The 27,218-nt window shown below is 45.4% G+C and overlaps 1 protein-coding gene across 1 annotated transcript; it reads left to right on the plus strand.

Annotated features, from left to right (window-relative positions):
* The first annotated feature begins 400 nt into the window (after positions 1-400).
* Positions 401-26,361, plus strand: LOC114359500 (SCO-spondin-like). The gene is made up of 35 exons (XM_028313925.1): positions 401-562; positions 816-1,088; positions 1,866-1,912; positions 3,386-3,545; positions 4,164-4,387; positions 4,901-5,092; positions 8,917-8,951; positions 9,091-9,344; positions 10,280-10,434; positions 11,093-11,235; positions 12,357-12,519; positions 13,255-13,379; positions 13,978-14,044; positions 14,138-14,239; positions 14,737-14,974; positions 15,836-16,031; positions 16,480-16,672; positions 16,838-16,926; positions 17,059-17,278; positions 17,857-18,027; positions 18,416-18,552; positions 18,636-18,887; positions 19,373-19,491; positions 19,787-19,937; positions 21,610-21,788; positions 22,364-22,490; positions 24,964-25,017; positions 25,078-25,173; positions 25,211-25,327; positions 25,402-25,482; positions 25,543-25,638; positions 25,699-25,794; positions 26,011-26,106; positions 26,167-26,262; positions 26,308-26,361. The coding sequence occupies exons 1-35, from the start codon at positions 483-485 to the stop codon at positions 26,359-26,361; spliced, it is 4,878 nt and encodes a 1,625-aa protein (XP_028169726.1). The 5' UTR covers positions 401-482.
* The last annotated feature ends 857 nt before the right edge of the window (positions 26,362-27,218 follow it).

Raw genomic sequence — 27,218 nt, forward strand, 5'->3', positions numbered from 1 at the left:
TACACGTGACTAATAAAATTTATTTTTTAGGGAAATGAGTTAACATTTATCATACTTATGTTAGTCTTTACCTGAGCTATTTTTCCCGTTTTATTGCGCTTTCTTGGTGGCATTGTAAAAATTAAATAATGTAAGAATTAATTCAAAAGTTTTTGCGAAGTTTTTACGTCCGTGGCTTTGACATTTGTGGTTTCCCGCCTTTTCTCCTAATGGGCCAAGGAAATATTTTGAAAGTCTTACTACGGGATTTTATCTGTGCAATTTTTAAACAAAAATTAGGCACCTAAATCAGTGTTTGCAGCCACATCCGTTGGCCTGGGAGGATGTTATAGCTCGGAATTTCCTGATTTATATAATAACAAGAGATAACATAATATCATCAAACTGTTTAGGATTCAGTGCAGCTTGCGGCACCAGAGCAAGCAACAGATTTTTATATTTTATTAATTCGTATGAAATAGCTATGAAATCAGTTTCATAAAATGCGATTTGTTATACATAGTTTAGTTTTCCTGTGTGGTATATGTTTGTGCAGTGGAGGATATGGAGAATTTCCAGATGCGTGAGTATTTACTCATTTATGATTAAGATAAGTTAAACGTGAATAAACTATAATCTGTAGGTACCTACTTTACATAAATCGATCAAACATTTTGTCGGCTGAAAATTCTAATGATTTACTTACATAGGTACTTGTTTATTTTTCAAATTTGAAAATCTTGATCACAACATTTATAATGAAATGATAAATAACCGATAGGCAGGTATCATCTCATCTATCAAAGTCGTATCATCTGTTGTTGATTCTATTGCAGGCAATCGGATGTGGGGGCTCCGGCATACGTGCCTGCATATTTAAAACATCAACAGTTCTCTAAAACCGGGTACTCCGGTACAAAAACCGGTTATTCTGGCACTAAGACTGGTTATGCGGGTACTAAAACTGGATATCCTGGCACCAAAACCGGTTATGCTGGCACGAAAACGGGATATGCTGGCACCAAAACTGGATACGCTGGGACCAAAAATGGTTATTCCCCATACGGAGAGAAAAAGACTTGGGACACCAGCTACGGTTATGGCCATGGGTTGGTATTAATATTCTATCAGTCTCTTAATAATTTAACATATCTTATTTTTGGATTAAATATTTTTGAACGTATTATGCAGCGTAAATATTTGTAAGAATATTTTATGTTATCAAAATAAGTTTGTTCGTTGTTTCCTTTGCTGCATTTTTTTACTTTACCTTAAAAATGTTACAAAAAATGGCGCGCTATTTTTTTACTCCCAAAATTATCCACTTATGAAAATAACTGAAGGTTTCTCCAGATTTTGCTGAAAACTGTCTTCTANATCTAGTAATTATGTATTGTAATATTTGTAATAAAATTCTTCGTTTTCATTAAATGTTGTATGTTTCAGGCCTTCATACCAGGATTTCCAGAACAGTGCCAATCGGCCCTACCAGGGTGAGTTTCAATATTCTATAAAATTTAATGTACTTACCTAAATCATTATTTAGCACTCGATTGCATAGACATACATATTATGTACAGCAAAAAATTGCATAGACATACATATTATGTACAGCAAAAAACAGGGATTTTGATGTTTGATGCTGTTTCATTTATCAAATTATTCAATCAAATTATTAAATAACGAGTAACCTCATTATTTTGCAAGAAGTCAACGATTCCCGCTCTTTAGCCGGGCTTAGGTAATTCAAGGTAGGTAGGTAGACTTATGGCTCGGAAACGTGGCCCCTCACTATAGGCCTTATACAGAAGCTNGTCTTCTAGGCTACCTATTATGTATTGTAATATTTGTAATTCTTCGTTTTCATTAAATTTTGTATGTTTCAGGCCTTCATACCAGGACTTCCAGAACAGTGCCAATCGGCCCTACCAGGGTGAGTTTCAATATTCTATAAAATTTAATGTACCTACTTACCTAAATCATTATTTAGTACTCGATTGCATAGACATACATGTACCTACAGCAACACGGATTTTAATGTTTGATGCTGTTTCATTTATCAAATTATTTAATCAAATTATTAATTAACGAGTAGGTAACCTCATTATTTTGCAAGAATTCAACGATTCCCGCTCTTTGGCCGGGCTTAGGTATTTCAATACCTACCAATCTAGCGATTTCGAAGTTAAAACTATCCCGATTGTTACTTTGTCTAGGATTGCCATGGTAGACTATCTGAATAACAATACTACATACACTGGAAAGTGTAGCCAAATACCTACTGGGCTCATATTTTTCTTTGTTATTATTATGTGGCAAGAGATCTAATTAAACAAAATTATTTATTATGTTTTTGTTTTCCTCTGATAGCAAACTTTCCGAAAAAGCGATTAGGATGCATCGTAAACACCACCTACGTCCTGATGAATGTTATTTGTGTGGTTTCTAAATTATTACCACAGATAATATAATACTAGTTTATTACCTAGATAATATTAGTAGTCAGTAGTCAACATTATCGTTGGCGTAGGCCGAGCTATCTGCCCCAGCGGAAACCAGTGCAAATCCGTTGCCGGATGAAGCTTTGAATGTGCGAATTTTTATTTAAATAAATGAGAAACTAACGTATGAAGGTATAGTTATGTTAACTGGATGAGTTAGGTAATGAGCTGTAACTTTTTCACCATTATTTTAATGTTCTGTTTTCGAAATTAGCCTATGTTTCAAGTTTAGCCTGATTTAGCCTATGTACTTACTCAATTTTTTAAGGAATTTTCGTATTGACTTAAATGAAATGCTGAAATCTGGCGAAAACACGATCGTTATTAATTAATTTTATTTAAATTAGTAGTAATATTGTTGAGTATTAAGTTTTTCAACAACAAAATTATAATGTTTTCTTCTAACTTGAAGTTAGAAGAATAATTATAATGCTTCCAATCTATCTAGAATAGACTGATTATATTTTTTCAGTTTCATTCTCCAAAAGTTTTGAAACTCATAATCTGCGTTTGAGGAAAACGCGTAAATAATGCGTAGAGCAAATTCAACGTTCATGCGACTCGCAGGGCACATAGCGACCTTCCCACACCTACGAGCGACCCATATAACCCTAAACGGCTGATAGCGCGGGACTGGCGCACGCGCAGATAGTGCAATATGCAGGTCAATGTTAAAACTAACTGGAATAGGTTTAAAATAACAATAGACGATTCAAAGTCCAGTACATCCTGGATATCGGGATTTCGGGAACATCTGATAATGCTGCATGGATTTCCAGTAATAGATTCTGAATACAATATTTTATGTTCATTTGAACAGCAACAGCAAAGTATCCAAAGCTAGCTAGTGGCAAGTCTTAACTCTAGGTACAATCAAGATTTAATTCTTCATGTTCTTTTAACAGCAAAATGCTTCCCCGAATGCAAGAACAACGGCATCTGCGTGGCGACGAACACCTGCCAGTGCCCGGCCAACTTCCACGGCAACTACTGCGAGTTCGAGAAGAAGCCATGTTTAGTCCATCCGCCGCTGCCGATGAATTCACATAGGAACTGCTCCTCGGAGTAAGGCTACACTTTGTTAAACATCCACCAGTTACACCTGCAGGGCCCGGCCAACACAGCGGCAACTACTGCGAGTTCGAGAAGAAGCCATGTTTAGTCCATCCGCTGCTGCCCATGAACTCCCATAGGAACTGCTCCTCGGAGTAAGAGTTTTCACATTTAGGCGACTTTAGCAGCGCGACAAACGCGCGACATGCGCCCTGCTGATAATTTCATGCCATATGACAGCAGATGTCTGCCTTCACATTCTAAAAGCGCCGCTGCCGTGCTACTGTCGAGCTTCTGACGCCTAATATGAAAGCGGTCCAAGGGCTATTTCAAATTAGACATTATAAAGAGACCTTAGACAGCTTTCTATTACTTTTTTAAACAGCAACTAGTTACACCTGTCAGGGAGAGAGAATTCAAGAGTCTTCCCAACTCTGCCAATACAACCACTTACAGCCTTTAGATCAATACGCTGTTACATTTTTGTTGCAAACTAGCCTATTACAACTACGTCTGTACAATGTCAAATCAACTTTTTGCTACAAATTCTATGCTATTTTTGTCTTATAACCCTGCGACAAAAGCTTTTTATTTTTACTCATCACATTGTAACAAGAGAATAATTTCCAGTTTCTGCACAATAAAATGCATGGCGGGCCACAAGTTCATCGACGGGTCCACTGTTGCCAACATGCGGTGCAACGAAGGCCAGTGGCAGCCGACGCGCGCTGACTTCACAACCATACCGGACTGCCAGCCGGAATGCACGCCGCCTTGTGAGAACGGGGGCGTGTGTCTTGCTCTCAACACCTGCCAGTGTGCCGAAGACTTTAGGGGACCGCAGTGCCAGTATGGTGAGTCTACAAAAACTCCCACTTCAGACTAGAGTCGAAGGTTCGGGGCTCCATCCCGAACTGCCAAAACGAGTGCACGCCGCCCTGTGAAAATGGAGGCGAGTGTCTCGCGCTCAACACCTGCCATTGTGCCGAAGACTTTAGAGGACCTCAGTGCCAGTATGGTGAGTCTTTAAAACCCTCAACCCAGATTTTATAGTTGAAGGCTCTGAGTTCCATCCTGAACTGCCAACCCGAGTGCACGCCGCTGCGAGAGAATGGAGGCGTGTGTCTCACAACTGCTAGTGTTCCGAGGACTTTAGGTAACAAGTAAAATAGTATGAGTCTACAAGAACTAAGAAGAATACAAGGTTCTGAGCTCCATCCTGCATTAACAGATTCAAGCATTTTAAAAGAGTTAGCTTAATTCATCGCATGTACCTTATGAGTGTTTTAAATATTAGTAATTTTAAATAACACAAAAACAGTTTTTTCTAATAGTGACAAAAATCTGAACTGTTTTTCTGCTTCCAGCTGCCAGCGTGTGCGACGTGCGAAAGCTGGCTTTCAACGGCGGGTACAGTTGTTTCGGCGACGGCGAGAAGTTCTCGTGCAAGCTGAACTGTCCTTCAGGCTCTACGTACAGTTCACCGCGAGCGGAACTGTATACTTGCCTGTACTCGACCGGGGTGTACCAACCACAGCCGATACCGCACTGCGTTTTCAGTAAGTTTGATAGCATTTCTTTTTTAGCGGGTACAGTTGCTTCGGCGACGGAGAGAAGTTCTCGTGCAAGCTGAACTGTCCTTCTGGATCTACGTACAGTTCACCGCGAGCGGAACTGTATACTTGCCTGTACTCGACCGGNCAACTACTGCGAGTTCGAGAAGAAGCCGTGCTTAGTCCACCCGCCGCTGCCCATGAACTCACATAGGAGCTGCTCCTCGGAGTAAGGCTACACTTTGTTAAACATCCACCAGTTACACCTGCAGGGCCCGGCCAACACAGCGACAACTACTGCGAGTTCGAGAAGAAGCCATGTTTAGTCCATCCGCCGCTGCCGATGAACTCCCATAGGAACTGCTCCTCGGAGTAAGGCTACACTTTGTTAAACATCCACCAGTTACACCTGCAGGGCCCGGCCAACACAGCGGCAACTACTGCGAGTTCGAGAAGAAGCCGTGCCTGATGCACCCGCCGCTGCCCATGAACTCCCATAGGAACTGCTCCTCTGAGTAAGGGTTTTCACATTTGGCGACTTTAGCAGCGCGACAAACGCGCGATAGGCGCCCTGCTGATAAATAATTGCATGCTATATGACAGCAGATGTCTGCCTTCACATTCTAAAAGCGCCGCTGCCGTGCTACTGTCGCGTTTCTATCGCCTGATGTGAAAGCGGTCTAAGAGCTATTTCAAATTAGACATTTTAAAGAGACCTTAGCTTTCTATGATTTTTTTAAACAACAACTAGTTACACCTGCCAGGGAGAGAGAATTCTTGTCAAGAGTCTTCCCAACTCTGACAATACAGCCACTTACAGCCTTTAGATCAATACGCTGTTACTTAAATTTTTGTTGCAAACTAGCCTATTACAACTACGTCTGTACAATGTACCTCTGTACAATGTGAAATCAACTTTTTGCTACAAATTCTTTGCTATTTTTGTCTTATAACCCTGCGATAAAAAGCTTCTTATTTATCCAAAATTCATCACATTGCAGCATTGTAACACGAGAATAATTTCCAGTTTCTGCACAATAAAATGCATGGCGGGCCACAAGTTTATCGACGGGTCCACTGTTGCCAACATGCGGTGCAACGAAGGCCAGTGGCAGCCGACGCGCGCTGACTTCACAACCATACCGGACTGCCAGCCGGAATGCACGCCGCCTTGTGAGAACGGGGGCGTGTGTCTTGCTCTCAACACCTGCCAGTGTGCCGAAGACTTTAGAGGACCGCAGTGCCAGTATGGTGAGTTTACAAAAATCCCACTTCAGACATTGGTGTTGAAAGTTCTGGGTTCTATACCGGACTGCCTGCCGGAATGCACGCCGCCTTGTGAGAACGGAGGCGTGTGTCTTGCGCTCAACACCTGCCAGTGTGCCGAGGACTTTAGGGGACCGCAGTGCCAGTATGGTGAGTCTACAAAAACTCCAACTCCAGAATAAAGTCGAAGGTTCGGGTCTTCATTCAATATTAACAGATTCAGGCATTTTAGATGAGTTAACTTAATTCATCGCTTAGGTCATGTACCTAATGAGTGTTTTAAATAAGTACACAAAGACCAGTGTTTTTAACAGTGACAAAAATCTGAACTGTTTTTCTGCTTCCAGCTGCCAGCGTGTGTGACGTGCGAAAGCTGGCTTTCAACGGCGGGTACAGTTGCTTCGGCGACGGCGAGAAGTTCTCGTGCAAGCTGAACTGTCCTTCAGGCTCTACGTACAGTTCACCGCGAGCGGAACTGTACACTTGCCTGTACTCGACCGGAGTGTACCAGCCGCAGCCGATACCGCACTGTGTCTTCAGTAAGTTTGTATTTCATTGATCCATTTCAGCGGGTACAGTTGCTTCGGCGACTGTTAGAAGTTCTCGTGCAAGCTGAACTGTCCTTCAGGCTCTACGTACAGTTCACCGCGAGCGGAACTGTATACTTGCCTGTACTCGACCGGGGTGTACCAACCACAGCCGATACCACACTGCGTTTTCAGTAAGTTTGTCAGCCTTTCTTTGATTCGTTTCAGCGGGTACAGTTGTTTCGGTGACGGCGAGAAATTCTCGTGCAAGCTGAACTGTCCTTCTGGATCTACGTACAGTTCACCGCGAGCAGAACTGTACACTTGCCTGTACTCGACCGGGGTGTACCAGCCGCAGCCGATACCGCACTGTGTCTTCAGAAAGTTTGTATTTCATTGATCCATTTCAGCGGGTACAGTTGCTTTGGTGACGGCGAGAAGTTCTCTTGCAAGTTGAACTGTCCTTCTTGATCTACGTACAGTTCACCACGAGCGGAACTGACACTTGCCTGTACTCGACCGGGGTGTACCAGCCGCAGCCGATACCGCACTGTGTCTTCAGTAAGTTTGTCTTTCTTTGATCCATTTCAGGAGGTACAGTTGCTTAGACGACTGTAAGAAGTTCTCGTACAAGCTGAACTGTCCTTCTGGATCTACGTACAGTTCACCGCGAGCGGAACTGACACTTGCCTGTACTCGACCGGGGTGTACCAGCCGCAGCCGATACCGCACTGCGTATTTGACAGTTGTTTGAGTAATGCTTAGCGTTGAATGGCGTTTTAGTATGCGAAAATTCATTTAAGTGGCGTTTGAGTGCAACTTAATTTGAGAGGTGCTTAAAAATTGAGAACTGCTCAGATATTGTTTTGAGTATGCGAAATGTAAGTTTAGGAGCTGCTTAACTATTTGAGAAGCCGTCAAATATTTAAATGGCGTTTCAGTATTCGGCCGTTAATGTCCCATGTCCCCTAGATGGGGCAGAGGGCGTCCACAACAGTCCTCCATCGCGTTCGGTCTTTAGCTTCGCGTTTGATCTCGCTCCAGGTCTTGCCGATTTTCTTCTCCTCGTCTGCTACAGTGCGCCGCAGCTTGTTTGGGGCGACCACGTTTGCGTTTTTCTCGGGGGTTTCAAACTAGAGCCTGCTAAGGGATGTGATGTGATGTGACTGACACTAAATTGATTGGTTATTCCATAGAGTGCCATTGGTTCGTGGACGTGGAGGCGCACTACGAAGCGTGCCTGTACGACATGTGCGCGTGCGGCGGCGACGCGGCGCGCTGCCTGTGCCCGCTGCTCGGCGACTACGCCATGGCCTGCGCCAAGAGCGGCGTGCTGCTGCAGTGGCGCTACAACGTCAAGGAGTGTGGTGAGTGACACAATACAGCACAGGTGTGCCAGTGGTGCCAACTGGTGAGCGGTTATGCGAAAGAAGGCTGTCTTATGTCGCTGGTGGTTCACATTCTTATCTTTAGAGAAAATACGTTGTATCAGGACCATACTAATTGTCAGTNGATTCGTTTCGGCGGGTACAGTTGCTTCGGCGACTGTTAGAAGTTCTCGTGCAAGTTGAACTGTCCTTGTGGATCTACGTACAGTTCACCGCGAGCGGAACTGTACACTTGCCTGTACTCGACTGGAGTGTACCAGCCGCAGCCAATACCGCACTGTGTCTTCAGTAAGTTTGTCAGCCTTTCTTTGATTCGTTTCGGCGGGTACAGTTGCTTCGGCGACTGTTAGAAGTTTAATTAAATTTAGTTGTTAGTTAGAAGGTTAATTAATCTTAGCCTAAGCGCAGACCACCGACTTTTAGTAGGCCGATATTTTAGTTGGACAGTTAATCAGTATGAGCATGTATGGAAGTGTGCACATTACTCCGATTTCGATTTCATACAATGATAATCGGGCCCTACTATCGGCCGACAGAAAGTCGGTGGTTGGCGCCTAGGCTTAATGCTAGGAAGAAATTTGATTTTCAATGTGTTGTACTATTTGGTATGCGTTCAATACTTTATGTAAGTGATTATTCGTTGTTTCAGATGACGTCTTTGTCGTTACTCCTACAAACTACAGCGTAAGTAATTTTGTCAATTTTATTCCTAAAGCCACGTAGACTTAAAAAAGCTTAGATTCATTGGAGAATATTTCTTCAATCGTAAATCTGCAATTAAGCGTTAGAATTTCGTATTAAAATATCTTAATTTCTATTGTAGAGCCACTACGAAAGCCACAGCTGGTCATCCTCAAGTCACACCCACGGCGGTGCTAGCGGTGGGTCGGAAGGGTCCTACGGGTCGCACCACGGGTCTGCGACCTTCGGCCAAGGGTCGCACGGGTCGGGAGGTGGCTCGTACGGCTCTGGTGGACATTCTACGCAAATGGTGGTGCAGGACTTGACTCCTAAAGGGGGCACTTGCTTGACCTGGGCCGGCGAGCATTATAAGACCTTTGATGGAAAGATTTATAGGTAGGTTTTAAATAATAAAAATCTATTTCTATCTTTAAAATATAATGCTGATCTGTTCAATTTATTCACGTTTTATGCAAGTTAACAACCCGTAAATTTTTGATTGGAAGTAATAATTCTTCATCCTCTCACAAATTTTCGTATTTATGCTCTAAGGTAAGCGTTTTTTTCGACGCGTTGTAAAAACGTTATCTGGGGACTTAGTGTGAGTTTAAACGTATTCGATATCGAGTTGTTACCAATTGTATTTGAAAGTGTATGCGTAAACGGTGTGTTTGCATAAATAAAATATTTGTATTTGTAAAAAATACATTAAATGTATGACGGATTGTACAGCGCGGCGCCCCTAGCGGATACTTTCAAGAACTAAAATCTTCATTCATAGATTTTTTGACGCATTCGCTACCGAATACGCTTGATGTAAACTCACACTACGCCCCCTGAAAGATAATCTGAAACACATCAATGAGGGTTTTCGCGAATGAAAGATCCGCTAGATGGCGGGACGTGGATGTGGGGTCTGATTGCTGCGTGATTGGTGGAATGGTGGATTTTGACATATCTGTCAATGTCATGTCAAAAATAACCAAACATGCAGCATTTGGACCTCGCGTCTACGTATTGCCATCTGGCGGATTTTTCGTTAGCGAAAACCCTCATTGATGAGAAAATAATATGCACACTATTTACAATGAGGGCTATCGTTTTAGCGCTCACCAGTTGGCGCCACTGTAGAGTAAGGTCCTTTCACTTGCTAGTAGCGAAGACAGTGGCGCCAACTGTTGAGCGCGAAAGTGGTAGGAGGACTGTCGCATTTGCACTCATCAAGATGGCGCCACTGTAGAGTAAGGTTCTGTCAATCGCCAGGGGTGCCAACTGTTGAGTATAAAAACGATAGCCCTCATTAAAAACCACCCCTAACACCTTCCCCGTAGCTTCAAATCGCAATGCCAGCACATTCTGGTCCGCGACGCGCTTGAACACAAATACACGGTGGCGGTGCGGCCCGGCGCGTGCGCGCGCGCTTACTGCCCATCGGAGATCACCATCTACTTGGAGGAGAAGTCCTATACCCTGTCTATGCATCCGGGTAAGCGAAAGTAACCCAGTTGGTTAGAGATGTTACAGTCAAATGAGTTTTGACGGTCAAAACTTTTCAAATTGATCAAAAAAAGTGATTTTAACTAACGCCTTTGGTCAAAACCACTTTTGATTGGAAAAATCAGTCCAAAGTGATATTGACCATGGGCATCAGTCAAAATCACTTTTGACTATTTTTTGCATTCAAAAGTGGTATTGACCGATTGTAAGTTTTGACTGTACCAGAGATAAGGTTCATATTTCAGAAGCTGCAGCAGTCAGATATCGATTCAAATCTTTAGTTAATTAATTATGTTTAAGTAGGTAGTTTAGTAATTTAATATGACAATACTACGTTCTATGCTCGGAGTTTCCCTGCGTGATTGAAACAGCGAGTCAGGAAAACATAATGACCATCATAACCCGCAGAATGGCTAAAATAAAGAGGCAGTGGGTGGGGCACATAGATCGCAGAGCTGATGACCGCTGGGGCAGAAACTTTCTCGAGTACCACGGGCCGGAAAACTTAGTGTGGACCTGAATGCGGGCAGCGCAAGACCGGTCGTTATGGAAATTCTTTGGGGAGGAGGCCTTTGTCCAGCAGTGGACATAATTTGGCTGAAACGAACGAACGAACTCTTTAATAACTGAATTTTATTGTCCTGCAGAAGACGGCAGCGTGTCGTTCCGTAGCACCAAGCGCCTCATCCCGATTCCGGCGTCGCTACCAGGTATTCGAGTAGCCATGCCCGCCGACTACGTCGTCGTCAATCTGGACGCCGCCGGCCTGGCGCTCAAGTGGGACACCAACGTAAGTTAAATAGTGGGACACCAATGTAAGATGGACTTTAATATAATATAGAAGACGGCAGCGTATCGTTCCGCAGCACCAAGCGCCTCATCCTGATCCCGGCGTCGCTACCAGGCATCCGTGTAGCCATGCCGGCTGACTATGGCCCAGAATAGACGGTGAAACGCAACTGCAACGAAACTGCAACTGCTAGTTACTTTTGAGTTGCACCTAAGTTTCTGCCATAGCGTCCGTTGAGAGACCACACATGACGCGACCAGTTTGAAACTTTCAGTTTCAGTTTCATTCATAAGAATCATCAGAAAGTTGCAGTTTCGTTGCAGTTGCGTTTCACCGTCTGTTCTGGGCCTATGTCGTCGTCAATTTAGTCACCAAGTCACTCAAGTGGGACACCAACGTAAGATGGACTTTAAATATAATATAGAAGACAGCAGCTTGTCGATCCGCAGCACCAAGCGCCTCATCCCGATCCCGGCTTCGAAATTTTAAAATTAGTGATTTTGCCACTTCTGAGATACATTTCGTTGCGGTTCCAATGACAGTTTAACTTTCCCCCGGGATAAACTTGACCTTTATTGGTTGGGTTTTTTATGGCGATGAAGCTGTAGATCCTGGCTACACAGGAGTTGCAACGGTGGGAACGAGATGTGGGAATAGTTCCGTTCTGAGATACATTTGCATTAAATTAGGTGTTTTTAAAGATTGATCCGTCGTGTAGCCGTGGAGGCAAACAGGCAACATGATCCTAAAATTAAAACAGATTTAATTTTGCGCCTCAGGGCTTCGCACCCCGACTATCCTATTAGAACGCCTGTTTCTCTCACACTTTTTTCTTTAACCATGCAGAGAAGAATATTCTCTCGTATCTTATTTTAGCGCTACTTAAACTGACACCAGCTGCGATAGTAGCATTTAATATTAGCAATAAAATTCGAGTGCACAAGAAAGGCTGCAGTGCGGGAGGAATGGCGACGGATTGTGAGACTTGCCACCGGACCTGGTGTGACGACCACGACCACTCTGGCAAGAGTGTAGCGACGAAGAAGAAGAATATTAGCAATTACTTACTTTGATATCATCCACCAAAATTCACCATTTATATCAAAATATCCCTTTTGCAGGATATCATCTTAGTGGAAGGTTCAGTCCTGCTATGGAACAACACAGAGGGCCTGTGCGGCACTCTCAACAGCAACCCGGAGGATGACCTGGTCACCAGAGAGGGATCCCGTGCCAAGACCAAGGCTGCTATGGCGTCGTCCTGGCAGCTTAACAAAATTGGAGGTAATTAGTTGAATCTTTTTCATATTTAATATCAGTAATAAAGTTATTGATGATTCATTGCCCAATCCTCAGGAACAAGGTTGGTTTGAAAATAAAATCTTGTAACTCTTGGCATTCGGCGAATAGGGATGTTTCCTGGGTAAAAAAGCAAGAGTTTTAATTAGTCCGTCAGTTAACTTATCAAAAACTAATCGACACGTATTTTTCACTTTTTAAAACTAATGAAAATGTAAAGAGATAAAGCGTGCCAAAGTTCTAAAGAAAAGGCCTGTGACATCAGTGAGTGCGTAAAAGTGCAGCACTTTGTGACATCGCGCGGAACTTCAACGCACTATAACTTTGCAATTATTTGTTTGATTGACAATTAAAAATATACATACGTGTCCAATATTTTTTTATATTAAAATTGACGGACTAAAAAAATTTTTTTAGTAAACTAGCCTATTGAATTAGTTATGTGTTAATAAGACAAAAATTAAATACTTTGATGTACCATGATGTTTTCAAATTCTTCTAGTGCTGACGTAGATAGTGACTATTTTTAGTAGCGTACCTAGGTCGTCACTTTTGTAGTTTTTGCTCGTTTACGTCACGGCTATAGACTAGTTTGATTTGAGAAAGGTTTGTTTAACACGTTAGCTGCCACCCCGGTCAAATGTAGGTAATGTAGGTAGGGGTTCGGTTACCGGGGTGGCAGCTAACGTGTTAAGTAAAAATATTGTTGAACTCGCTCAGACATCTGCGAAGGCAGCCCGTCCGACGCGGCGCACTGCGCGGCGCAGCCCGACGACGCCAAGAAGAAGGCCCAGCTGTTCTGCGCCAGGATATTCAGCAAGGACAAGTTCCGCAAGTGCTCGAAGGTACAGGGGGCTACTCCGAAACGCTGTTTACGTAGTTTCGGGTCTATCTGTCACCGTCGCCCATGCTGGCATCTCGCTTTGTGTGAGAGGGATGGCAACAATCGAAACTTCGGATAACGTTTTTTCGGAGTAGCCCCGCAGACAATCAAGCTAAACACTAGCATCCTTTGTCGTTGTAACAGGTGCTATTTAGCAACAAAAATGTACAGTACAGGCAGCGTCAAATAGTTCGTGATACCCAAAGTTGCCAAAAAGTTCGTAACGCATCTTTGTTACAATGTTACAATTGGAATAAGGTTGAATAACTTTTTGGCTACTCTGGGTGTCATTTTTGGCTGACATTATTATTTTATTTCAAACTTTGCACATAGAACAGTGTGCATAAGTGCCATCACTGAGGAACATGCATGTCAGCCAGTCAAATAATTCCTTCGACGTATTTTACATTGCGCCATCTAGTTCCAAAATAAGCAGGAATTGTACATACTATGGGTACTGGGCAATGGAAATAAAGTTACCTAATTGTCTTTTTTTTACAAATAACAATAAACAAAGATCACCAAAAAGTAACTGAACTCTCATGTGATTCTTTTATCAGGTTATGGACGTGACCCTGTTGCTAGAAGCTTGCCAAGAAGACTACTGCGCTTGTAAAGATAGTCAAGGTAAGGCTTCTCGATCAGATAAAACAAAGTTATGCTGATTAATTTAAATGACTCATCGATTTATGGTTTTGGTTCAATATTTCCTGTTTTCAGATCCCGAGGAATGCGCTTGCAGCACGGTTTCTGTGTTTGCTAAGGAGTGCTTACGACATGGAGTGGAAGAAATGAAGTTCTGGAGAGACCCCGACACTTGCCGTAAGTCACGAATACTTTTTAGATAAGTGAATCCAATTGATTAGACGAATAGCAACTTTAACAACGAATAATTAGAATAAAATACAGAAATTTTGTAAGCTTTCATCTTTATAAGTCCCTTTCCATCTAGCGATAATTTTTTTCTTGTGTCCTTCGTTGCTGAGGACTGTGATCAATGATCGTCATCTATGTGCGTAGAGGGCTAGATGTATTCTACGTTCACTAGCTTTAATCACGACGTTAGACCAATTGCTCTGCCCATAGCGCGTTTACCCTCGACTCTCCATAAAACAAGGGCAAGGTACATAAATTCTGTACCTGTATGATGTCTTACCGTGGTTATTACCACTACGAGTTTCATGATGCCTTTTCTGATGCCGCCTACGATTTACGTGAACTCTCCGTGCAAATCGGTGTCACTGAACGTGTTAAAATATCAATTTTCGCACTTTTTGTAAGCTACATAAAAGTCAGCTACATTGATCTTCTTTCCACAGCCAAAACCTGTCCCGACGGTAAAATCTACAAGGTCTGCGGGCCAGACTCCCAGCCCAGCTGCTCCTTTCCGCAAGTGGCCTCAAAGGCCGACAACGCCACCTGCATCGAAGGCTGCTTCTGTCCCGAAGGCCTACTGCTGGAAGGAGGCAAGTGCGTCCAGAAGGAAGACTGTCCGTGCAGACTGAGGAACAGGAGCTTCAAGCCTGGGTCTGTTATACCTAAGGAGTGCAACAGTTGGTGAGTTTTGGCAACCGTCTAGTACACGTTTTGCTTGTCTTTAAACCTGCATTAACGTCCAGATTCCGTATCTTTAATATGTGTAAACAACAGAACGGACTTAACATAATTATAAATAATTACAACTGCATAAATTGTCAAAATTATTAGCTTTATCATAGATCGTTTAATCTACGGAGACGCGCCCCACCATTCTTCCGCTAACGTTTGAGTGTTATCGGTACACGCTAAATTATCCATGAGTGCACACGCACACTGCAATAATGACGTTCGGATTGCTCGGATCAAACTCCCCGCACCCCGCGCTTCCCTCGACCAAACATTGGTGGGGCGCGTCTTCATGGATAAAACGATCTATAGCGTCTTTCGTATACCGGTGGCTGATCAAAAAGAAGTAATCAATGCTCTCGAAGAAAATTAAAGAAAAGAAAGGTCTTTTGAACTGTATTGATGCATCAAACGTAGAAACGAGACGCGAAAACGTGTAGTGTAGACAAGTTCAGAAAAGTCAAATGTAAGTTTTTTTTGTAATTCCTTTTTTGTAAAGCAAGCAGTAATCGATTTTTTATTTTAAAAGAAGTTCTAATTCCATAGCTATTACTACACTCGCGAGCAAAAATATGGAATCACCCTATTTGTTTCGAGCGATCACAAAAAATTAATGACTAATATGAGACAAATAAAAATTGTACCATTTTAAAGGTAATATTATAAACTTTAAATTGATACCAAAGATACATACATAGTCATTCAGTTCTTAAGATCGCTCGGTACAAAACACAAGGGGGTGATGCCATACTTTTGCTCGTAAGTATAGTTTTTCGACTGAAACTCACCCTAAAAGCAGCCTTCCTTTACCAGCACATGTCAAGCAGGCGAGTGGAAGTGCACTCAGGTGCCTTGTGGCGCGCGCTGCAGTGCCGTGGGCGACCCTCACTATACGACCTTCGACGGGCAAAGATACGACTTCATGGGACACTGCACGTACACCTTACTGCAGACTAACAATATCACGGTTGAAGTGGAAAACGTTGCGTGTTCGGGAGCTATTACTGAGGTAACTCACCGGTTTTTAACTTTAGTTTACTTTGTAGTGGTTGCAATTCACGAAGGCGAGTGAGCTTTACTTGTGTATGTACATGTACATGCACATAACGATGGTGTAATGTCATTTATTGACAGATTTTTAGGTTGGTGCTTAAACGCCGATTCTTTAACTTGTCTATTTGGTTAATACTTATTGTGATCTCGGAATTCAGATTTGTGAACATGAGTTTCAGTCTAGGTCATAAATAAACTCAGCTGTTGGTCTTTTATCCCACTACAGTTTCCCACCTTAGCCTCCAATGAAGCTTTTTGAATAAGATTTTCAATAATATTGCTCCTGAAATGAAATTTTTAAGTCTTCTAAACACTCAATCTTTAAACTTCTTCATTTAACCAAAATACATTTCTAATGTCTATCAATATATAAATAAATAAATAAATAAATAAATATTACCTAGGAAATGAACCTAACACCGTACAAGGGCGAGGGCAGGCCGTCCTGCACGAAAGCCGTGAACCTCAGGTACGACGGCGCCGACATCCACCTGAAGCAAGGAGGACTGATTCTTGTCAATGGGAAAGAGGTGTCTGCACTTCCCGTCAACGTGGGACAGATCAGGATTCGAGCCGCTTCTTCGTTGTTTATCATTGGTAACTTTTTTTGTATATTATAGTCTACACTAATATTATAAAGAAAGATTTGATTGTTTATTTGTATTGAATACACTCCTAAACTACTGGACCGATTTGAACAATTGTTTCCCCATTAGAATCCTATATCCTAATCTATACTAAATAATACGCGTTTGTTTCCAGTGCAACTGCCTCTGAAAGTGGATATCTGGTGGGATGGCAACACCAGAGTGTTTGTCGACGTACCGCCATCATTCCAGGGCAAGACCAAAGTAAGATATAACAAGATTTTTTATTCTAAATCCAAATACATATATGACAAGAAAAGCACCCTACTTTTGGTCCTTCGAGCCGGATGTGTACATTTGTCTGTAACATTTATTTTGTTAACTCCTTGTTCATAGGGTTTATGTGGAACCTTCAACTTGAAACAAAGCGACGACTTCTTGACTCCCGAAGGCGACGTAGAGCAGTCTACCCTCGCGTTCGCGAACAAATGGAAGACCAGGGAGTTCTGCGAAGACTTGAGCACTAAGGAACCCGAGCACCCTTGCAAAGCAAACGTTCAGAATAAGGAAATGGCTGAGAAGTACTGCAGCAAGTTGAAGAGCAAGCTATTTGAAGGTGAGAATGAATATGTTTTGCTTTCCACTTCGTTCTTGTACAGTAGTTTACACCACAGTCAAATGTCATGTTTTTATGATTTTATTTCTGATTCTTCAATAGATTTAAATATTACGTAACATGTAGCTTTTTTCTGAATGTAATTTTGCATGCGGTCTCTTTTTAGAGTGGTTAGTTGTTTTTTTACTTTTTTAACGGTGCATTTCACGACGATTCTCGGTGATTGTTAGCCAGAGTGTTTATAAGCGGCGTTGAAGCACGAGTTTTTCGGGCGTGTTTTGAGCTATGGCGGTGTATCTGTGGCATTTAATATCGTCGACTCGTAACGTCGTCGAATTATGTACTTGACTTAATGTCCGATGTCCCCTAGATGGGGCAGACACAACAGTCCTCCATCGCGTTTGGTCTTGAGCTTTGCGTTTGATCTCGCTCCAGGTCTTGCCGATTTTCTTCTCCTCGTCTGCTACAGTGCGCCGCAGTTTGTTTGGGGCGACCACGTTTGCGTTTTCCTTGGGGGTTCCTAAATCTAAAACCTGCTTGGGGATGTGATGTGACTGATACTTGACTGGTTATTTTAGAATGCCACTGGTTCGTGGACGTGGAAGCGCACTACGAAGCGTGCCTGTACGACATGTGCGCGTGCGGCGGCGACGCGGCGCGCTGCCTGTGCCCGCTGCTCGGCGACTACGCCATGGCCTGCGCCAAGAGCGGCGTGCTGCTGCAGTGGCGCTACAACGTCAAGGAGTGTGGTGAGTGACACAATACAGCACAGGTGTGCCAGTGGTGCCAACTGGTGAGCGGGCGAAAGATGCTGTCTTATGTCACTGATGGTTCACGTCCTTTTCTTTGGAGAAAAAACATTGTATCAGGATCATACTTGTCAGTGGTTCCAAAAGGCGAGCGCAAACATGATAGCCTTCATTGATGGAAAAAATTCGTATTGATGTAGAATTTTTTATACCTTGTTTATGCTCATTTTCACCATCAATCCCTAAAAGTGAACCCTACCCCTGTGTGTTACCACAACAGGAATTTTGTTTTCATAGTAGGGGTCACTTAAAAATTAGGGATTGATGGTGAAAACGGACATTAGTCTCCTATTAATTTTTATTTAGTCTATCATTTTTGTTGATACAGAACTGCAATGCACCGGCGGCCAGGAGTACACAGTATGCGCGGACAGCTGCGAGCGGACCTGCACCGACGTGGCGCTGTCTGCCACCAGCAACTGCAAGCCCTGCTGCGTGGAGGGCTGCGCCTGCCCGCCTGGACAGGTAGGCCGTCCCGCTCACTCGTACCGGGCTCCTGGCTGCGAGAGAGGGACGCACGACATGTAGCGTGCTTATACGGCTGCGAGCGGACCTGCACCGACGTGGCGCTGTCTGCCAGCAGCAACTGCAAGCCCTGCTGCGTGGAGGGCTGCGCTTGCCCGCCTGGACAGGTAGGCCATCTCCCTCGTTCGTACCAAGCTCCTGGTGTGCGAGAGAGGGACGCACGACATGTAGCGTGCTCATACAGCTGCGAGTGGACCTGCACCGACGTGGCGCTGTCTGCCACCAGCAACTGCAAGCCTTGCTGCGTGGAGGGATGCGCCTGCCCGCCTGGACAGGTAGGCCGTCCCGCTCACTCGTACCAGGCTCCTGGTGTGCGAGAAAGTGACGCACGATATGTAGCGTGCTTATACGGTTGCGAGCGGACCTGCACCGACGTGGCGCTGTCTGCCAGCAGCAACTGCAAACCGTACTGCGTGGAGGGATGCGCCTGCCCGCCCGGACAGGTAGGCCGTCTCGCTCACTCGTACCAGGCTCCTGGTGTGTGAGAGAGGGACGCACAATACAGTGAACGCGAATGGACTTTTATCGATCTAGTGATGGCTGCCGTTTCACAAAAGGCTGATTTGAGCTTTGACGTCAACGTTACCAAAAGCGTTTTTCTAAATAACTATTACGTCAACTTTGATTTCATGCTTATTCATTCCTTACTAAAGTAAAGGAGGTAAGATAGCCAGTTCCTCTGTGATTGAGGACTCCAGGTGAAGCTTCTTTAAGATTTCATTTGATGGATGTACTTAGATGTGTATCTTTACTATCGCAGGTCCTCGATGATAAGAACACTTGCGTGCCGAAAGGTCTGTGCCCTTGCAACCATAAGGGCATGAAGTTCGACGCCGGCTACAAAGAGGTCAGGCCTGGCAGACGCGAGAGAGAACTATGGTAAGTATTTATACCGCATGCGTTGAGCGGAAAAAAGCGCTTGGAAGCGCTTGTAAGCAAAATAGCGATCGCTACGGCAGTTTTCGACGAGGACACGTTTGCTAACTTCAAAAGTGACGTGTTTCATTCATTTTTTAGCAGTGACAGCGCTTACCGCTGCGTCGCCATTTTGCTTTCAAGCGCTTTTTTCCGCTAAACGCCCCTATTGTTTCCTGATCGTGTGAATAAGTAGGCCAATCAGTTTGTATATTTATGCAAAAATATACGTTGTGTATCAAAATAAGTTTTTATTTAGTACCTGCGTGGGCGCACGATGGGAGTGCGTGCCGGCAACCGACTCAGACATCCAGAACTACCCTCCGGCGGAAGATCTACGTTCCAACTGCAGCGCCGCCAACCACATGGAATTCACCACTTGTATGGTCGCCGAGCCGCTGACTTGCAAGGTTTGTTTGTACCTACTTCATAGCTGTTATATTGTTACGGTTGTCAGACGCGGACGTAGAAATTTGGTTTCTAAGCGTAAATATATTCCTCTACACATTTTGTATGTCTTGTGCCAAATTAGAGTGGTGTTGCATCAAGCGTTGTTGCATACAGTACAGTTCTTAAGGCCTCTCCATTAGTGTCTTTTGAACGTCGTCATTTCACCAGCGCGTGCGCAGCGTTGACGCAGTGCGAACCACAGCGTTGGCGTTCGGGTACAATCAGTGTGAAAGTAGATTCGGCAGCCTCTCAACATTGGCGTCGCGTTGACATTGAGCAAGCGCTGCGTTGACGATGCGCGGGCGCCGGCATGACGATGACGTTCGAAATTCGCTAGTGTCTTTTATACTAACATCTTCTTATTTTCCCTAGCTCTTTTTCCCATTATTTGGGGTCGGCGTCTAGACGCTAGCGTATTTTTTAAATTTAATTCGAGTCTATTCATTTATACCTCACCAGAACATGCATCTACCGCCTTCCACCACGAGCGCCGAGTGCCGGCCGGGCTGCCAGTGCAAGGCGGGCTTCGTACTTGACGCGGGCGCTAACAAATGCGTGCCGCGCGCCGCCTGCCCCTGCCACCACGGCGGCCGTAGCTACCCCGACGGGAGCCGCATGCAGGAGGCGTGCAACACCTGGTGAGCGTGACGTCACGCGGCGAGTGTAGGGCTGCCAGTGCGTGCCGCNGGGCCATCGTGTGTGTTTTGTTTTCGATGTAAACTCGCGGAGATGAACAGGCCTGGTATAAGTAACAGAGTAAATACAAATGAGTAGGTCATCTTCATAGAAACGCACCAAGCGCAGTTTGCATGTGAGCTCGCCAATACGTATGGGGCGCGTTCGGTGCGTTCTATGTTCTCATCCCCTCTATATTCTATGAAGATGACCTACTCATTTGTATTTACTCTGTAAGTACCTATACCTTACAGAATTCTTGTATATTTAAGCAAAAATATACGTTAAATGTGTATTAAAATAAGTTTTTATTTAGTACCTGCGTGGGCGCACGATGGGAGTGCGTGCCGGCAACCGACTCAGACATCCAGAACTATCCTCCGGCGGAAGATCTACGTTCCAACTGCAGCGCCGCCAACCACATGGAGTTCACCACTTGTATGGTCGCCGAGCCGTTGACTTGCAAGGTTTGCACTTCATTCCTATTATACATATTGTTACGGTTGGCAGACGCGGACGTAGAAACCAAAAAGCGTAAATATATTCCTCTACACATTTTGTATGATTTGTGTCAAATTAGAGTGGTGTTGCATCAAGTGTTGTTGCATACAGTACAGTTATTAATGCCTCTCCATTACTGTCTTTTGAAAGTCGTCATTTCACCAGCGCGTGCGCAGCGTTGACGCAGTGCGAACCACAGCGTTGGCGTTCGGGTACAATCAGTGTGAAAGTAGATTCGGCAGCCTCTCAACATTGGCATCGCGTTGACATTGAGCAAGCGCTGCGTTGACGATGCGCGGGCGCAGGCATGACGATGACGTTCGAAAATCGCTAGTGTCTTTTATACTAACATCTTCTTATTTTCCCTAGCTCTTTTTCCCATTATTTGGGGTCGGCGTCTAGACGCTAGCGTCTTTTTTAAATTTAATTCGAATCTATTCACTTATACCTCACCAGAACATGCATCTACCGCCTTCCACCACGAGCGCGGAGTGCCGGCCGGGCTGCCAGTGCAAGGCGGGCTTCGTGCTTGACGCGGGCGCTAACAAATGCGTGCCGCGCGCCGCCTGCCCCTGCCACCACGGCGGCCGCAGCTACCCCGACGGGAGCCTCATGCAGGAGGCGTGCAACACCTGGTGAGCGTGACGTCACGCGGCGAGTGTAGGGCTGCCAGTGCGAGGCGAGTGTAGGGCTGCCAGTGCGAGGCGAGATCATACTGGACGCAGGTGCCAAGTCGCAACTCAACGCAAACCGTTATATTTGGACTTCCCCTAGACTTGCATCTTCCGAACGTCGTCGTCTGCCAACGCCTGCGCAACGTCGACGCGACGCTGGCGCAGCGATGCAAGTGTTTGGTAATGTCTATCTATCTTTTAATCAAACAAGTCATCATCAGTATGTAACATAAGCTTATTTTCCCGTAAAACATTTTAGGCACGTGTGTAATTTAACTTATATTTTATTTTTAATCATCATCATTATCATCATCTCAGCCATAGGGCGTCCACTGCTGAACATAGGCCTCCCCCAATGCTTTCCATGTTGCCCGGTAGGTAGCGGCATGCGTCCAGCCAGCGCCTTCCTGCTACCTTTACGATGTCGTCGGTCCACCTTGTGGGTGGACTTCCCACGCTGCGTTTAATTTTAATAAAAATGACATATTGTTCAATATAAAATAAAATACTTGCTATCGTACTTTTTCATTCCCCAGTGAGTGCAAGAGCGGCAACTGGTCGTGCACCACCCGCGTTTGCTCCGGCCTGTGCGGCGCGTGGGGCGACTCCCATCTCGACACCTTCGACGGAGCGCAGTACGACTTCGAAGGAGTCTGCACATATCTGCTGGCTAAGGGTGTCATGGACTCCAATGATGGNTGTAGGGCTGCCAGTGCGTGCCGCGCGCCGCCTGCCCCTGCCACCACGGCGGCCGTAGCTACCCCGACGGGAGCCGCATGCAGGAGGCGTGCAACACCTGGTGAGCGTGACGTCACGCGGCGAGTGTAGGGCTGCCAGTGCGTGCCGCGCGCCGCCTGCCCCTGCCACCACGGCGGCCGCAGCTACCCCGACGGGAGCCTCATGCAGGAGGCGTGCAACACCTGGTGAGCGTGACGTCACGCGGCGAGTGTAGGGCTGCCAGTGCGAGGCGAGTGTAGGGCTGCCAGTGCGAGGCGAGATCATACTGGACGCAGGTGCCAAGTCGCAACTCAACGCAAACCGTTATATTTGGACTTCCCCTAGACTTGCATCTTCCGAACGTCGTCGTCTGCCAACGCCTGCGCAACGTCGACGCGACGCTGGCGCAGCGATGCAAGTGTTTGGTAATGTCTATCTATCTTTTAATCAAACAAGTCATCATCAGTATGTAACATAAGCTTATTTTCCCGTAAAACATTTTAGGCACGTGTGTAATTTAACTTATATTTTATTTTTAATCATCATCATTATCATCATCTCAGCCATAGGGCGTCCACTGCTGAACATAGGCCTCCCCCAATGCTTTCCATGTTGCCCGGTAGGTAGCGGCATGCGTCCAGCCAGCGCCTTCCTGCTACCTTTACGATGTCGTCGGTCCACCTTGTGGGTGGACTTCCCACGCTGCGTTTAATTTTAATAAAAATGACATATTGTTCAATATAAAATAAAATACTTGCTATCGTACTTTTTCATTCCCCAGTGAGTGCAAGAGCGGCAACTGGTCGTGCACCACCCGCGTTTGCTCCGGCCTGTGCGGCGCGTGGGGCGACTCCCATCTCGACACCTTAGACGGAGCGCAGTACGACTTCGAAGGAGTCTGCACATATCTGCTGGCTAAGGGTGTCATGGACTCCAACGATGGGTTCGATGTGGAGATACAGGTTAGTGTTTTGTGCTAGAGCCTAACGTTAACACCATACTATACCATAGAAGAACCATACATAGACGGCGCGCAGTACGACTTCGAAGGAGTCTGCACTTACCTGCTGGCTAAGGGTGTCATGGACTCGAATGATGGATTCGATGTGGAGATACAGGTTGGTGTTTTGTGTCCTATTTTATGTGACTACTTGGGGCGACTCCCGCTTCGATACATTCGACGGCGCGCAGTATGACTTCGAAGGAGTCTGCACCTACCTGCTGGCCAAGGGTGTCATGGACTCCAATGATGGATTCGATGTGGAGATACAGGTTGGTGTTTTGTGTCCTATTTTATGTGACTACTTGGGGCGACTCCCGCTTCGATACATTCGACGGCGCTCAGTATGACTTCGAAGGCGTCTGCACCTACCTGCTGGCTAAGGGTGTCATGGACTCCAACGATGGGTTCGATGTCGAGATACAGGTTAGCGTTTTGTGCTAGAGCCTAATGTAAACACCATACTATACTATACAAGAACCATAGATAGACGGCGCGCAGTACGACTTCGAAGGAGTCTGCACCTACCTTCTGGCTAAAGGCGTCATGGACTCCAATGATGGGTTAGCTACCCCGACGGGAGCCGCATGCAGGAGGCGTGCAACACCTGGTGAGCGTGACGTCACGCGGCGAGTGTAGGGCTGCCAGTGCGAGGCGGGCGCCACAAGTGCGTGCCGCGCGCCGCCTGCCCCTGCCACCACGGCGGCCGCAGCTACCCCGACGGGAGCCGCATGCAGGAGGCGTGCAACACCTGGTGAGCGTGACGTCACGCGGCGAGTGTAGGGCTGCCAGTGCGAGGCGGGATCATACTGGACGCAGGTGCCAAGTCGCATCTCAACGCAAACCGTTATATTTGGACTTCCCCTAGACTTGCCTCTTCTGAATGTCGTCGTCTGCCAGCGCCTGTGCAACGTCGACGAGGCGCTGGCGTAGCGACCAACGCAAGTGTTTGGTAATGTCTATCTTACTTTTAATCAAAGAAGTCATCAGTATGTAACATAAGCTTATTTTCCCGTGAAAAAATTTAGGCGTGTGTGTAATTTTACTTACATTTTAATTTATCATCATCATGATCATTTCAGCTATAGCACGTTCACTGCTGAACATAGGTCTCCCCCAATGCTTTCCATGTTGCCCGGTTGGTAGCGGCCTGCCTCCAGCGCCTTCCTGCTACCTTTACGATGTCGTCGGTCCACCTTGTGGGTGGACATCCCACGCTGCGTTTAACTTTAATTAAAATGACAAATTGTTCAATAAAGAATTACTTGTTATCATACTTTTGTGTTCCTCAGTGAATGTAAGAACGGTAACTGGTCGTGCACCACCCGCGTTTGCTCCGGCCTGTGCGGCGCGTGGGGCGACTCCCACCTCGACACCTTCGACGGAGCGCAGTACGACTTCGAAGGAGTCTGCACCTACCTGCTGGCTAAAGGTGTCATGGACTCCAATGATGGGTTCGATGTGGAGATACAGGTTAGCGTTTTGTACTAGAGTCTAATGTAAACACCATAATATACCATAGAAAAACCATAGATAGACGGCGCGCAGTACAACTTCGAAGTCGTCTGCACCTATCTGCTGGCTAAGGGTGTCATGGACTCCAATGATGGGTTCGATGTGGAGATACAGGTTAGTGTTTTGTGTCCTATTTTATGTGACTACTTAGGGCGACTCCCGCTTCGATACATTCGACGGAGCGCAGTACGACTTCGAAGGAGTCTGCACCTATCTGCTGGCTAAGGGCGTCATGGACTCCAATGATGGATTCGATGTGGAGATACAGGTTGGTGTTTTGTGTCCTATTCTATGTGAACTGCAAGGGGTGATTCCCACCTCGACACCTTCGACGGAGCGCAGTATGACTTCGAAGGAGTTTGCACCTATCTGCTGGCTAATGGCGTCATGGACTCCAATGATGGCTTCGATGTGGAGATACAGGTTAGTGTTTTGTGCTAGAGCCTAACTTAAACACCATACTATACCATAGAAGAACCATAGATAGACGGCGCGCAGTACGACTTCGAAGGAGTCTGCACCTATCTGCTGGCTAAAGGCGTCATGGACTCGAATGATGGATTCGATGTGGAAATAGAGGTTAGTGTTTTGTGCTAGAGCCTAACGTTAACACCATAATATACCATAGAAGAACCATAGATAGACGGAGCGCAGTACGACTTCGAAGGAGTCTGCACATATCTGCTGGCTAAGGGTGTCATGGACTCCAATGATGGGTTCGATGTGGAGATACAGGTTAGTGTTTTGTGCTAGAGCCTAACGTTAACACCATAATATACCATAGAAGAACCATAGATAGACGGAGCGCAGTATGACTTCGAAGGAGTTTGCACCTATCTGCTGGCTAAGGGTGTCATGGACTCCAACGATGGGTTCGATGTCGAGATACAGGTTAGCGTTTTGTGCTAGAGCCTAATGTAAACACCATACTATACTATACAAGAACCATAGATAGACGGCGCGCAGTACGACTTCGAAGGAGTCTGCACCTACCTTCTGGCTAAAGGCGTCATGGACTCCAATGATGGGTTTGATGTGGAGATACAGGTTAGTATTTTGTGCTTGAGCCTAATGTAAACACCATACTATACCATAGAAGAACCATAGATAGACGGCGCGCAGTACGACTTCGAAGGAGTCTGCACCTATCTGCTGGCTAAGGGCGTCATGGACTCCAATGATGGGTTCGAGGTGGAGATACAGGTTGGTGTTTTCTTACTCTATTTATTATCATATTGCGGTCCTTAGCGAGTGCAAGAGCGGCAACTGGTCGTGCACCACCCGCGTTTGGTGACTGAGTGACTCTTACCTCGACACCTTCGACGGAGCGCAGTACGACTTCGAAGGCGTCTGCACCTATCTGCTGGCTAAGGGTGTCATGGACTCCAATGATGGGTTCGATGTGGAGATACAGGTTAGTGTTCTTGTGTAAACCTTTTTTCATGTGTACTAACTTACAGGCCATTATCAGCTTGTTATTTAGATAAATTGCACAGAGTACTTAGTGGTGAATAAAGCTGACCTACTCTTAAGACTACCTACAAATACAGGCAAAAAATAGGTTAATTTTGGTATGAAATAATAAGCTTCAAATTCAAACTCTCTCGTTGGTATACAAAGGATCTTACATAATCGGCAAAAAACGACTAATCTATGTTGGTATTTTGGTACAATTGATTTGATTTCCTAATATGTAGTGAGTTCAAACCGAAAAATATCTGTTTATTCCAGAACGTTCCATGCGGGACTACAGGCGCGACGTGCTCCAAGTCAACCACCCTGAAGGTTGGCGGCGGCGGCAACCAAGAGGTGGTTGCGCTCACTAAGGGCGCGCCGCTGCCTGACACCTCCAAGCTAAAGAGGTAATAACAGAATAAATAAAAATCAGTAGGTCATCTTCATAGAAACGCCCGAGCGCGGTTTGTATGTGAGTGCACCTCACCGCTAATCAACGCTAAATTTTTTCAGTGTGTGCGTGCGCGCCGCATACGTATTGGCGCGCTCACATTACTTTTTATTCGATTTAAAATGTGCGGCCATGAATGAACAGTGTTGGACAACTATTGAAAATTGCATTCTAAAGCACAAATATCCGTAACCGTAACCGAAACTTTCGGATATCCGAAATAAAAAAATATCCGTAACCGTAACCGAAACCG

This window comes from Ostrinia furnacalis, unplaced genomic scaffold (genome assembly GCF_004193835.3).
Source record: "Ostrinia furnacalis isolate ACB-3 unplaced genomic scaffold, ASM419383v2 OfSCF4439, whole genome shotgun sequence".
In the NCBI taxonomy this organism is placed as follows: Eukaryota; Metazoa; Arthropoda; class Insecta; order Lepidoptera; family Crambidae; genus Ostrinia; species Ostrinia furnacalis.

What these genes read in the sequence shown, in the direction of transcription:
- LOC114359500 (XM_028313925.1), top strand. Translation starts at nt 483, where the DNA reads ATGCGATTTGTTATACATAGTTTAGTTTTCCTGTGTGGTATATGTTTG. An exon ending in GCGCCTGCCCGCCTGGACAG is followed by an intron (nt 18,888 to 19,372) that starts GTAGGCCGTCCC and finishes TTACTATCGCAG; the next exon opens with GTCCTCGATGATAAGAACAC. An exon ending in GGTTCGATGTGGAGATACAG is followed by an intron (nt 25,795 to 26,010) that starts GTTAGTGTTTTG and finishes CAAGAACCATAG; the next exon opens with ATAGACGGCGCGCAGTACGA.